This window comes from Salvelinus namaycush, chromosome 30 (genome assembly GCF_016432855.1).
Source record: "Salvelinus namaycush isolate Seneca chromosome 30, SaNama_1.0, whole genome shotgun sequence".
NCBI classification, from domain to species: Eukaryota; Metazoa; Chordata; class Actinopteri; order Salmoniformes; family Salmonidae; genus Salvelinus; species Salvelinus namaycush.
In genome coordinates this window covers 13,903,898-13,917,875 of record NC_052336.1, presented here as the reverse complement: position 1 = coordinate 13,917,875, position 13,978 = coordinate 13,903,898, and the positions used below count along the sequence as shown (strand labels likewise).

General features: G+C 43.9%; 2 protein-coding genes across 3 annotated transcripts in view; one reads left to right on the top strand and one right to left on the bottom strand.

Annotated features, from left to right (window-relative positions):
• Positions 1-5,361, top strand: part of LOC120024713 (PH domain leucine-rich repeat-containing protein phosphatase 2-like) — a 45,145-nt gene extending 39,784 nt beyond the window's left edge. For both annotated transcript variants that reach the window (XM_038968976.1, XM_038968975.1), the window contains 3 exons: positions 143-374; positions 541-1,099; positions 1,148-5,361. In XM_038968976.1, coding sequence (XP_038824904.1) covers positions 143-374; positions 541-1,099; positions 1,148-1,833 — 1,477 coding nt within the window. In that variant the 3' untranslated portion in view covers positions 1,834-5,361. The remainder of the gene's footprint in view (positions 1-142; positions 375-540; positions 1,100-1,147) is intronic.
• Positions 5,362-10,102: 4,741 nt separating this feature from the next.
• Positions 10,103-13,136, bottom strand: LOC120025315 (MARVEL domain-containing protein 3-like). Its single transcript, XM_038969813.1, has 3 exons — positions 12,827-13,136; positions 11,568-11,665; positions 10,103-10,906 (listed from the first exon to the last, which is right to left on the bottom strand). Exons 1-3 carry the CDS (start codon positions 13,123-13,125, stop codon positions 10,296-10,298), a joined length of 1,008 nt encoding a protein of 335 aa, XP_038825741.1. The 5' UTR covers positions 13,126-13,136; the 3' UTR covers positions 10,103-10,295.
• Positions 13,137-13,978: the final 842 nt, after the last annotated feature.

The window sequence follows — 13,978 nt, the reverse complement described above, 5'->3', positions numbered from 1 at the left end:
TAGCTAGGAACTAACATATGCAAATAACAACATAATGAATATTCATAATGGTCTACTTTTAATGTTTATTTAACAAAGAAGCTAGCTATTTGCAGGACATATGCTGATAGTTGCATTCTGTGATGTATGTTGTATGATGCAGGAAACTGGGCATGGCTGGTCAGAAGCTGGGTGCATCTGCCCTGCTCTGCTACATCCACCACGAGCCGTCGGAGCTGGGCAGCTACTTCAGCCTGACGGTGGCCAACGTGGGCAGCTGCCAGGCGGTGCTGTGTCGAGACGGCCAGCCCCTGCCCCTCTCCAAGGTCTTCAGCCTGGAGCAGAGCATTGAAGAGATGGACAGGGTCAAACTCAGCAAGGCGATCATCACTGAGGTACTGTGGGGAGTCAGGCGAGTGCGAATGCACGTCTCTGTGAGGGCCTTTGTGTTCATTAAGATCTACTTGTTAGTTAACGTTTGATGTGATGCCTTATGCTCCGAGGTATTCATTTGTATTCGAAGTGCAGAGCTGAGTCCCCTCCTGTGTTATTGTGTTGCAGGATAACAAGGTGAGTGGAGTGACATGCTGCTCTCGCCTGCTGGGATGCTCTTATCTGTCTCCCTGGGTGCTGCCCAAGCCCTGGGTGCGCACCGAGCCCCTGTGTTCCCAAGATGAGTTCTTGATCCTGGGGAACCGGGCGCTGTTTGAGAGGGTGTCCTACCAGGAGGCCGTGTGCACTGTGCAGGCCGTGAGGGACACCCGCGCTGCTGCCAAGAAGCTCTGCACGCTGGCCCAGAGCTACGGCTGTCGGGACAATGTGGGGGCGGTGGTGGTGTCCCTGCACATCGGGGAGGACAGCTGTACCTGTGAGCCCCCTCACGCCAGTACTGGTACTGAACCCCGTGGACCCCCTCCAACACCCCTCCCCGTCACTGCTCCCCCAGGGGACCCGGCCACGCCCTCCTCCAGCAGTGGCATCGCCTCAGAGTTCAACAGCGAGACTTCGGCCTCGGAGGTGGGGAGTGAGGCGGGCTCCACGGCCTCTGACGAGCACCCCTCCACTGGCCCCATGGCCCGACCTGAGAGGCGCTGTAGCCTCCACCCTGCAGCCACGCTCTGTGCCCCCGCGGGACCCGGCTCAGCTGGGGTAGGGGGGCCCCACCCAGTCCTGTTCCAGCGCCAGCCCTCCTGTGCCACCTTCTCCAGTAACCAGTCTGACAACGGGCTGGACAGTGATGACGAGGCTCCACTAGAGGGAGTCATCTCCAACGGGAGCAAGCTGGAGGTGGAGGTGGACATCCACTGCTGTGCTTTCCAGATCCGCTCTGGGCCCCCCGCGAGCCACAAGGCCCACAACCTGGACAAGACGCGCTCGGACTACCCCAACGGAAAGATGCGTCGTCAGAACAGCGTGGTGGTGTCAGCCACTAACGGCTGCCTGCTGGCTGTGTGTGGCAGGGAGATCTCCGACCTAAAGAAGTCCCCCTCCACCTGCAGCCTCTTTGGGAAGAAGCTCTCCAACGGCTCCGTGGTGGCCCCGGAAGATAGCCACAACCTCATCGAGGTAGCCGTGGAGGCCCCTAAGAAGAAGTCGGGTTACTTCACTGCCCCTGCCCAGCAGGACCCCGAGGACCAGCTGGTAGTGCCTCCCAGTCTAGAGCAGGATGTTAGGGAACAGCTGAGGGGCCAGAGCCCTATGGTCCCAGGACCTCCACCTCCTTTCACACCCCCCTCCATCAGAGACCCTGTGTGGGACCACCCCCACCCCCCTGCTCCCATGCTGCCCCAGCGGGACCTCGCCCCCAACCCTATCCCTGCCCTACAGCAGGAAGTCTATGATACTGCCCTCTAGAGGGGGCCAGAGCACAGCGCCACCCTGTGGTTGTCCTGTGACAGTGCCATACCAGGGGGACAGAGGAGGTCTCTCTGGCACAGGTGGGATATTCCAGTTCAAGTTTCCATTCAGCTCTGTCATGAAGACATGTGGGGCCTTGACTGTTCACAAATGAATGCGTTACGTCACGTTAGACGTAGAGAGGTACTTAGCTAACTGTCTGATGAACCTGGTGGAACTGTCTGAGTATCAGAGCTGAACAGGCACTAAAGTCATTAACCATGAAAATAGGTTGTGAAAAGAAGGGGGCCACCAGAGGCCAAAATACCCCAGCCTGAACTAGAATACCTCATGCTTTTTAGACTGCAAAACTTGTTTGCAACATTTCCCTTTACTTGGAAGGAAGGTCAAATAGTGAAATGGTAGAATAATCCATTTGAGTGTGTTATCATTCCATTGCTGGGGGCTCCAGGGGTTCCTAGATCCCAGGGACAAGTCCTGTGACCAAAAGGTGAAAAAGTGCCTACTGTAGATGACTCAGCCCCAGATGTCCCTGCCTCCCTGCCTGTGTGTGTATGGAGGGGGGAGGGGACACGCATCAGTATTAACCCTGGAATAGGACATCACTGTGTGACAGCGTCCTCCAGGGGCCACCAATGGTACAGCCACTTCTCGCGCTCGCTCGCTCTCTCTCTGTCTGTCTGTATATATATCGTACTTTATCTCCCTCTCTAACCTGTTGACTGCACAATGGCAGCCGACATGGCTGGCAGGACTGGAAACTGGGATGACTGGCCCTTACTCTGTGGTACAAGGATTCAGACTGTGTATGCTAGAGGCAGGTAGGAACATAACAGCAGGTGATTAAAAAAAACTAATTTAATTTTTATTTACTAAAAAAACTAAGATGTGACCCTTTCTATCTACACCATAATCCTCTATATGGGAAATACAGTTAGTATCTATATACACATTTAGTCTGAGCAGTATAGTGCAGAACCACATAGTGGTGTAATCACATGGCCTGCTTGGCCTAGTCCTAGCATCAGGATGTGTATCCATTTGGAAACCATTGAAGCCTTGCTGGGAGGAATAATACAGAAAATAATGTTCAAAAATAGCATCAAGCTCTCAAGAAAAGGCAAACGCAAAATAACATAACAGTGCATTGCTCACCTGTACAGAATCAATATGGCATACTGCTTCAAAACCATTATTGTAACACTGTATCTGTGACAGTGCATGGTCAGCAAATTTTAACAGAAAAAGTTGTTATATTAATTATGTTTTATGGGCAACATGAGTGGTGACAATGAAGACGAAACAATTGTTCACGGTGTTCATATCTCAAAGACACTACAATGCACACTAGATACTGTACAGTAATCATTACAAATGATGGGTGAAAAAACATGTTCTTCAACATGAGTTCTTCACATTATTAGAGTGCCATCATTTAAGGAGTCCAGATACTGTGAGGTGTGTAGCCCCTTTTTCTTTCGTTTTTCTAGTTGTACGCTTGTTGTACCCAGGAAATTGTGCAAAATCTCTCCAGTGACCAACGTATCGAAAGTGTTTTAAGGTTTGAGAATCATTCTGTTCCCATCATTCCATTAGCTTCACAGTCAACTAAACAAAATATCCATGAGTAGTGTACTAAATGAGGATGTAACATGGTATATTATTTTACATGTAAAGTATGCATGTTGTGAAAGTCTATTTTAGCCATGCAGTTTGCATAATTCCTTTGGAGCCTATAGATAGAGCTGGTTGATGTTCTTCATTTTAAGTCAGTGACCGGCAAGAGAAAGAGTAGAAATAATTAGATATTTCATTCTCATAGATCTACTGACAGATTCAATAGGGGTTTGTGGGACATCTGGTGGTGATAACTATGAATTGCCTCAGATGTTAGTTATATATCAGTGAATATCACCAGTGTACTGTACGACCACTACCACCTACTGTATAACAGATTCAGAATAAGCACAGTGTGTTTTTGTTGGCAGGACAGAAAAGCTCATTGTTGTCTTGGTGACAATAAGGGCTGGTTTGAGTAAGAGGGGTGGTGTGAAGCTCACATGAGTGGCAACACCAAACCATTTCAACAGGTGGGTGGATGACTGGATGGGGTATTGTGAAGGAACAACGTTTCAAGAGGTATGTAGGACACCTGACCTAATGCTGAGGAGGATGTTATCTTACTCTTCTTTCACAGTGTGGAGACAAGCCTTTGTCTGTTCCATATGTTTCTAAGCTGTCAAGGGACCCTTGGTTAATACCATCCAACCAATGAGGGAAACGGGTTTATCAGATTACGTTTATGTGGAATTTTAGCAAAAATATACAATACTCTTATCTACAAATCAACTCACCAGAGCTAATGATCTCATCCATCTCAAATGTGTGTCCTGGGATAATGACATGATGCAGATGTGGGTTAAAGTATGGACTGTATTTGACACACAAAACAAAAAACACAGGTATTCTTATGTATAGGGCCAATGAGACATTAACTTATACATTACATATGCAGCTCACTGGATAATGAAGTGATGACATCACAATGAGCAAAGTACTTTTGTGTCCCGAGAAGAGTGAAAAAACTAAAGTATTGAGTGTAAGCCATTTGTTTTGCATCAGAATTTGAGTTCAGACTTTATTTGGGGCATTTGCTAATGGTTTTAGTGTTGCTGAGGTATGGAGTGGTCCACAGTATGGCCCTGGCTTTTATCTAGCACAGACATTGTGAAATATGTCCGTCATGGACATTGCTTTGAATAAAGGCATCTGCATAATATGGGTCAGTTGACTGTGAATATGACATTTCTATAAAGTTGCACTTGTGCTCCAGCAATGTTAAAGGATAGTATACCACTAATTGACTCATCATTGATATAACAAAGCTGCAGACCAAAATCTACCCCCCTTCCCCTTTGTGCCAAACTGCCTAACTCTAACCCATTTTAGAGAGAACAACTTTCTGACTTAGTAAGAGAGGGCTTGTGGTCTGACAAGAGAATGACTGGGATGTGTTCCTAGATGCCACTGTGAAAAGGCTAGTGGCATGGTTGTAATACTTACCATAGCTGCTTAGCTAGCTACAACCCTCTCTATGCTTGTTCATAGCCTTAATGCAGCGCTGCCAGTCCTAATGATGATGGGGACTGTCTTTTTCTGTTGGTTTTATTTCCTTTAGCGGAGCTGGTTTTGCCCTTTGACCTTACGTGGCAAGGTCAGGAGCATATAACACGCCAATATTTTGCATTCTTTTCTCCAAATTGCAGAGGGAGCAAGGCAACGTTTCAAGCCAGTAGAACAAGGATTGGGACCAGAGGGGTGGATTCTAAAGGTTTCGTAGAACTGGCAGTATTTTAGATGCTCAAAAACCTCACAGCGGCTTCGAAATGGCTATTTACTTCATTCTTAACGATCTAAACTGGAATGATTGGTGAATTTGCCTTTCTTAAGCTTGCTTGCTTATAATATGAGATGTATTACATACAATTGAAGTCGGAAGTTTACATACACCTTAGCCAAATACATTTAAACTCAGTTTTTCACAATTCCTGACATTTAATCCTAGTAGAAATTCCCTGTCTTAGGTCAGGTAGGATCACCACTTTATTATAAGAATGTGAAATGTCAGAATAATAATAGAGAGAATGATTTATTTCAGCTTTTATTTCTTTCATCACATTCCCAGTGGTTCAGCAGTTGGCATACACTCAATTAGTATTTGGTAACATTGCCTTTAAATTGTTTAACTGACAGAGCTGGTGTAACAGAGTCAGGTTTGTAGGCCTCCATGCTCCCACACGCTTTTTCAGTTCTGCCCACAAATGTTCTATGGGATTGAGGTCAGGGCTTTGTGATGGCCACTCCAATACCTTGATTTTGTTGTCCTTAAGCCATTTTGCCACAATTTTGGAAGTATGCTTGGAGTCATTGTCCATTTGGAAGACCCATTTGCGACCAAGCATTAACTTCTTGACTGATGTCTTGAGATGTTGCTTCAATATATCCACATAATTTTCCTTCCTCATGAGGCCATCTATTTTGTGACGTGCACCAGTCCCTCCTGCAGCAAAGCACCCCCACAACATGATGCTGCCACCCCCGTGTTTCACGGTTGGGATGGTGTTCTCCGGCTTGCAAGCCTCCCCATTTTTCCTCCTAACATAACAATGGTCATGATGGCCAAACAGTTCTATTTTTGTTTCATCAGACCAGAGGACATTTCTCCAAAAAGGACGATCTTTGTCCCCATTTGCATTTGCAAACCGTAGTCTGGCTTTTTTATGGCAGTTTTGGAGCAGTGGCTTCTTTCTTGCTGAGCGGCCTTTCCGGTTATGTCGATATAGACATAACCTGTCTATAAAATTGTAAATTGTAAGGAGCGGTAGAGATACTCTTAATGATCGGCTATGAAAAGCCAACTGACATTTACTTCTGACTTGCTGCACCCTCGACAACTACTGTTATTATTTGACCATGCTGGTCATTTATGAACATTTGAACATCTTGGCCATGTTCTGTTATAATCTCCACCTGGCACAGCCAGAAGAGGACTGGCCACCCCTCATAGCCTGGTTCCTCTCTAGGTTTCTTCCTAGGTTTTGGCCTTTCTAGGGAGTTTTTCTTAGCCACCGTGCTTTTACACCTGCATTGCTTGCTGTTTGGGGTTTTAGGCTGGGTTTCTGTACAGCACTTTGAGATATCAGCTGATGTAAGAAGGGCTATATAAATAAATTTGATTTGAAATTTGATTTGATATAGGACTCGTTTAACTGTGGATATAGATACTTTTGTACCAGTTTCCTCCAGCATCTTCACAAGGTCCTTTGCTGTTGTTCTGGGATTGATTTGTACTTTTCGCACCAAAGTATGTTCATCTCAAGGAGATAGAACGCGTCTCCTCCCTGAGCGGTATGACGGCTGCGTGGTCCCATGGTGTTTATACTTGCGTATTATTGTTCGTACAGATGAACGTGGTACCTTCAGGCATTTGGAAATTGGTCCCAAGGATGAACCAGACTTGTGGAGGTCTACAGTTTTATTGATGAGGTCTTGGCTGATTTCTTTTGATTTTCCCATGATGTCAAGCAAAGAGGCAATGAGTTTGAAAGTAGGCCTTGAAATACATCCACAGGTACACCTCTAATTGACTCAAATGATGTCAATTAGCCTATCAGGAGCTTCTAAAGCCATGACATCATTTTCTGGAATTTTCCAAGCTGTTTAAAGGCACAGTCAACTTAGTGTATGTAAACTTCTGACCCACTGGAACTGTGATACAGTGAAATAATCTGTCTGTAAACAATTGTTGGAAAAATGACTTGTGTCACGCACAAAGTAGATGTCCTAACCGACTTTCCAAAACTATAGTTTGTTAACAAGTAATTTGTGGAGTGGTTGAAAAACTAGTTGTAATGACTTCAACCTAAGTGTATGTAAACTTCTGACTTCAACTGTAAGTTTTATTCACTTATTTTGTTCAGACTTCGGACAAAATCTGCTCTTCAAAGGATCAAACACTGTTTAAAGCACTTTGTACATAGGGAAATGAATATATTCAAAGATTGATATTTGAGTATTATGTGAGAAATTTATCAAAACTGCACATTAACTCATAGGGCTTGAGTTGTCGTTGTTGTGGCTTCTGTCAGCCAAACATATCACGTCTTCTCTAAGAGAAAGTATCCAATAGAAGTGCTAATAATTTGAAGTAAAGTGTGAGAGAATTACAAAACTGCTTTTCGGTTGGATGCAAGTTTGTCTTTTAGCACAAAGATAGGCATTGTTCTTCCTTGTTCAAGTCTTAAGGCTTTTTTTCTGTTGAGTCATTCTGCTTCCATGAGAGGAACAGCAGCTAGTGTTGTGGGGTGAAAGATCCTGGCTCATTCTAGGGATGATAAGTGGCAGAAAGCAGGCATTTTGAATATTGCTTTGTTTGCTAACGGAAGCCACCTGCTGTGCCTCAGGCGGTAACACAGGTACATGTACGCACCACAGGTGTGGGTTTGCCCTCCACCCTGGGCACAGAAAGAGCATTTTAGGACAGACTAAAGAAACAGATTTGAGCTTGCACACATCTGACATTTTCATATGGCATTTAAGTTGAGAACATAAGAACAGTATGAAGAGGTGATTGTCTTTGATGTGGTTGGTGGAACAAGAGAATTCAAAGTTCTCATAATCCTCTTAATGAACAGGAAGTTGGACTTCAAATACACTACACAATGTAGATGATTATGAACATGAATTCCCTCACATCAAATATGCAACGTGTCACCTGTATATATTACTAACAGGTTACACACCTGACCGGAAAATAGGAGGATCCTTTTTTCATAACTATGGAAATGAGTAGTAATTGATCATTATTGTCTGTGTGTGCGTATGCATGTGTGTGAGAATCGTGAAGTGCAGTGTTCTGCCATCGTGTGCGTTTTGACCTTTTGTCAACTCTTTCTGCGCAGTGATCCATGTAGAAAAGTTGATCAAGAGGCTCCATAATTGGCCCCTAGTTTGCCAAGTGGGGACCAGCAACACAATACTAAGCTCTGTGCGTTCCAAATGCACCCATGCTACGTGCTCTAGCAGCCAAAAATGCATTCCGTATGTCAGAACATGCATCTGCAGATCCTTAGCCAATTATTATTTGCTATTTTGTTTACAGTCAACTCTCCCTTGTTTTTGTAAAGAACCAAAAAGTTGACTCCTACTAACAAGAGCTGGAAACAATATTGATTGAAAAGGTCATTAACCTCGATAGAGGAATAAATGTGCCTGTACATATGCATACCGTACGTATGGCTACAGTAAGATGGGGCACAGTAACAGATCAAGGTGACATCACAATGATGGCAAAGTATTCCCTTTAATTATTTAGTAGAGGAGATCAACTACTGTTCATGATCTGAGTGCACAATAATCCTATGTAAATACAGGTGTGTGTGTGTGTGTGTGTGTATGCATATTTAAGTAGGTTACGGTGTCAATGCTTTTCTGATTCCGTTTGATCCACTCTCTGTAAACACATTATAGGTTTTAGTTCTCTTCTCAGAGGGAGAACATGCTGCCTGTTTGTCATTGCGGTCTGAGTGAGAAAGTATGCATGTGTTGCTGTTATATTTAACAGAATGAATCTCCATTCTGTTAAATGATTATGGTGAACTCTGGAAAGAATCTGATATTGAGGATGTTTCAATTGTTTAACATGTGACCAAAGTAAACATTGTTTGATCTCACCTTTCTTTCTGTATATTATTTTCTAGAGATGCTTGAATATTTTCTCTCAATGCCAAGAAGCTGAGGTTTATTTTTGTACATTGTTTCATGCAAATGTATAGGTCCTTCTCCACTACAGAATCTAGAATAAAGGGATTCTATTGTATATCGTCGCAGATTATGGTATTTTTATTTAAGATTCTAATTCATGTATTTAATGTCTGAAGCATGCCATATATAAATATAAAATGTATACAGTGCATATATGTGATTACTTTCTACAAAATGTTAACATTATGTTTGTAAGCCAAGGCATTGTTTTGAATATCTGGAGCATATCTAATATTTTTGTTTATATTTTAGCATGCAGAAAACTGCTACAAATATTTTTATTCTGTTAAATATTTGATGTAATTAGTTTGAGGATACCTTGTTTTATCATTTAGGAAAGGACTAACCATGAGCACTTTTGCTGTTTGTCAGCCAGAATTGTACTCCTTAAAATTTTCAGTGGGCGATGGTTTATTTCATTTGAGACGCTGCTATGACTAGTTTTGAGCAGAAAATATGTATTTTTAATTAACTTTCAGCCAAGTAGCAATAAAATTTATACTGTGAAAAACCTCGGCCTTGGTGCGTTTCTCTCTAATTTCCCGACCTTCTGTTCCCCTCGATTGTCTTTCTGATGATAGCATTGGCCAGACTCTATCTAGACGCAAATCCATGGTGTTTCTGAGCTGCATTACAGAAACCGTTTCAGAACCAAATGGAAGCAAACATAGCAAAACAACAGTTTTATTGGATCAATTCAGGTAGATCCCTCCCAGGTCGCTTTAGAAGCGTTTTGCAACAGAATCGGCGGAATGAATACACCCCTGATCGCTATGCTCTGCTCAGATTTATGTTTTCAGTCCCACAGAGACCACAAACAATAACTATTCTTCTACAAGGTAAGATGGAGATATTCTAGGCAAGAGGGTTCATGAGGAAGAGAAATACATCTGTTTAAGATTTTTATTAGTAAAGAACAATGTTTGACAGTGTAGATGTCTCACATCTGTAACATTTAGTAAAACAAGTGTGCGGTTTTTGAAGTCACAAATGTACAAAATTGCTCTTTGTACAGTTACGTTTTTTAATCAATCACAGTTCATATAAAATACACTAGCATTTATAGCTGTTTGACCGAATTTCATCTCAACCCTACATTTTCATCCACTCTATTCACAGTGGGAGGTGAGCAAACCTCATAAGTTACCATCTTCCATCGCTCTCAGTCTCTTCATCTCCCTCACTGCCCTGAAAGCACGGATGGCCAAGACCATTCCGAAGATGAAAACAATGACTCCAAGCACCCCGAAGAGGCCTCCAGCGATGTCTGCTCCATTGAGTGCACACGCAAAGCCCTGATGCCCTTTGCTCTTGTAGAGCGCTTCCCTCTCCGTACAGATGGGGTTGTCGTAGGTCTCCTGCAGCTTGATGAAGTAGAAGGCCAGGGCAGGGATGTAGCCCAGGCCGATCAGGAGGTTCACCAGGGCCTCACCCAGCAGCACAGGGGGCCAGCGGTAAGGGACTCTCAGAACCCCGAAAGCCAGAATGATGCAGGCATAAACCATCAGAGCCCCTCCACAGGCCATGCTGAAGATGTATGGAGGCAGCTTGAGCTGGTGGAACAGTTTGTCCAGCTCCTTGACCCTGTCTGCGTCGGCTCCAGTGAAAGCCTGTGCTCCTCCATAGTAGTACTGGTAGAGACCCCCGAGGCTGGCCAGGTCCCGGTAACCCCCGGAGTTACTGTAGGACACTCCTGAGCAGATGACTATGAGCAGGTTTACAAAGACCTCCATTATCTGGCATAGACCTGAACAGAACAGATCAAGAAAGAGCTAAATACATGACTTATCATACAGTAAGAGTCTCTGGGAGAAAGCGAGCTGAGTTGAAGGTCAAGTTATACGTTTCACAAGAGAGGGAGAATTATGCAACAATGCAGCTAAATAGAGGTTGATCCGAGTTCAACCAACATGGTTGATGGTTAATTTCAGTGGGAATTCCACCTCAGAGGGAGATAGAACATACAGTATGCCATAGTGTGAATTAAACATATATCATGGATGAACAACCAATTTGGAGAAAGAAACGAAATCCAAAAACTCCTAAATGTTGAGTAATACAGATATTATAACTCCAATCCCCTCAAAGACCCTGTACCATCGGAGAGGGTGGTCATGTGGTTGGTTAGGTCATTCGTAACCTACCCAACTACATTCCTACTACAGGGGTGTAATCATTAGTTCAAAACGTTTTGCAACGGAAACCGTTTATGCCCAACGAAATCGAGTTTCTATTGGACAAATTCAGGTAGGTCCCTCCCCATTTGGTTCTGTTTGGTTCCGAGTGAATAAATCCCAGGACCAATTAAACAGAACACCGCCTACTACACCGTACCAACGAGATTCACCCACAAAAACATTTCAGGTGTAAGTTATTGCTGTTTGTTCTTTAATTTAAACATGACTTGCCTCTGGCTGTTAAGGCATATCTGAGGTTGTACAGAGCCTGTCTGTGTTGTGGCTCATAGTATTCCCCCACAGAGGGACATGTGGAGGCTTCTGTATACCTGCAAAGACAAAATCAGAAGTTGACGTCTGCCAAATCTTACATTGAAACTACACCACATAAACCCACCACACCACGGCAGAGAACAGGTTTTGTATTCCAGGGGTGTATATTTACTTTGGGCACCCCAAGAGTCTGTGCCATTCAAACACTAGCAGACAGACATTACAAGGAGTCAATCCCAAACCAGTGAAACCGGAGACTTCTCACGCTGTACAGTATATGTGGGCAATAATACGGTAACAGAATGATGCAGACTCAGATTTTCACTTTAAAATGTATGCCAAACAAAAACCAATGATTGGAAAGTTAAATAAACCATACAACTATATGCCCAAGGATGACTTTCCTGTGTTTTATATACATAGTGTACTAAACATTAGGAACACCTGCTCTTTCCATGACAGACTGACCAGGTGAAAGCTATGATTCCTTATTGATGTCATCTGTTAAATCTACTTCAGTCAGTGTAGATGAAGGGGAGAAGACCGGTTAAAGATGGATTTTTAAGTCTTGAGACAATTGAGATATGGATTGTGCATGTATACCATTCATAGAGAATGGGCAAGACGAAAGATTTAAGTGACTTTGTGAATGGGGTATGGTAGTATGTGCCAGGCGCACCTACTACCATACCCCCCGGGTTGAGTGTGTCAAGAACTGCAACACTGCAGGGTTTCTCATGCTCAAAAGTTTCCCGTGTGTATCAAGAATAATCCACCACCCAAAGGACATCCAGCCAACTTGACCCAACTGTGGGAAGCATTGCAGTCAACATAGGCCAGCCTCCCGTTGGAATGCTTTAGACACCACCTAGAATCCATGCCCTGACGAATTGAGGCTGTTTTAAGGGCAAAAGGGGGTGAAACTCAATAATAGGAAGGTGTTCCTATTATTTTGTACACTGTGAATATTTCCACACTGAGGTTGGAATAATAATGTGAAATTGTGAAAATTATGATAATGCCCTTTTAATGTTTTGGTGGGATGGAGTTTTGGCCTGCCTGGTGACATCACCAGACAGTAAATTAGTTAATAGACCAATAAGAAAGAGTTCCAAACCTCTCTGCCCATAGAGGGGTTAGTTGTTTAGCAACAAAACCAACAATGCCCAGGATGGTAACTGTGGAAGCCACTCTGTGACAGTCAGATGGTCTCTTACGCTCTCTGTTGTCCTTGTTGACTACTGCCTCTGTGGTCAGGTGGTGCGTCCTTGTGAGAGTGGGGTGTCATATCCCGCTGTCTGTCAGAGTAGTCCTTCTCTCTGACCCTCCTGTCATCTCCAGAGCCCTTCTCATCCCTGTATCTCTCATCCATTTTGTCTCTCTTCCGCCGGTCTCTCTCTCTTTTCCTTTCCCGGTCTCTCTCTTCATGTGAGGAGCTTCCTCGGTCATGAGTGCGGTCCCTCTCCCTGCTCTTGTCATACTCATCCCTCTCCTGGTATCTGCTTCTCTCTGGCATTGTCTGGTCTCCTGGCCACTTCTCTGAAAATGTATTCGAATGAACATTGCCGTGATCAATTGAGTATTAGTGTAAAGGTGTCATAACGATATCTAAGGGAGATCAAATGACAATATATTATTTGTGCATGTAGCCCTACTAAACATTGGTGGCAATGCTTGTTGGCACTAGTGACAGTTACCACGTGGCATTCCTCCGATTCAGAAATGACTACTTAGTGAAGATGGGGGCAATCTAACAGCAGGAGAAACCTGCCAAAAACCCACCCCTTCTTTCAATTGGCTCCTGGATGCTTCTCTTTTTATTGTCTCGTGACTATTACCTCATTCTACGGGCCATAGTACCGCCCGGCGACACTGTGATACAGCTGCCCAGTGGGAAGCATTTACCCACTGCGACCCATAGAATGATGAAGCAGCCTGGAGCCAATAGAAAGAGACGCATCCAGCAGCCACATGAAAGCAGGGCAGGTTTTGGGCGTGTTTTCCCTGGGTGGTTCTAACCTGGTCAGTTAAGAACCGTCCAGGATGGGAGTCACAGTCAGACCCAACTTGAATGATATCGTAATGATTCTGCACACAACTGAATACACATTGAAAAACTTTGACAATGGTTTCAAACGTTAAACAAAATGCTGACACTGACTCGCAACCTGGTCTCCGAGTATTTCGTATTATTCTGTAAGTAAATCTGAGGTGTGCCATAAAGTATGAAGCTTGGTATGGTTACATAAGAGAGATGGTTGCTTAAGGCAAAACCGAAAGTAAAAAGGCGAGAGTCTAGCAACCCAAATGTCACAACATATCATACGAAATGGGTGATGGACACCCACAAATGAATACATACCATACGA

What these genes read in the sequence shown, in the direction of transcription:
- LOC120025315 (XM_038969813.1), bottom strand. Translation starts at nt 13,125, where the DNA reads ATGCCAGAGAGAAGCAGATACCAGGAGAGGGATGAGTATGACAAGAGC. An exon ending in CAACAAGGACAACAGAGAGC is followed by an intron (nt 11,666 to 12,826) that starts GTAAGAGACCAT and finishes TTGTCTTTGCAG; the next exon opens with GTATACAGAAGCCTCCACAT. An exon ending in ATATGCCTTAACAGCCAGAG is followed by an intron (nt 10,907 to 11,567) that starts GCAAGTCATGTT and finishes TGTTCTGTTCAG; the next exon opens with GTCTATGCCAGATAATGGAG.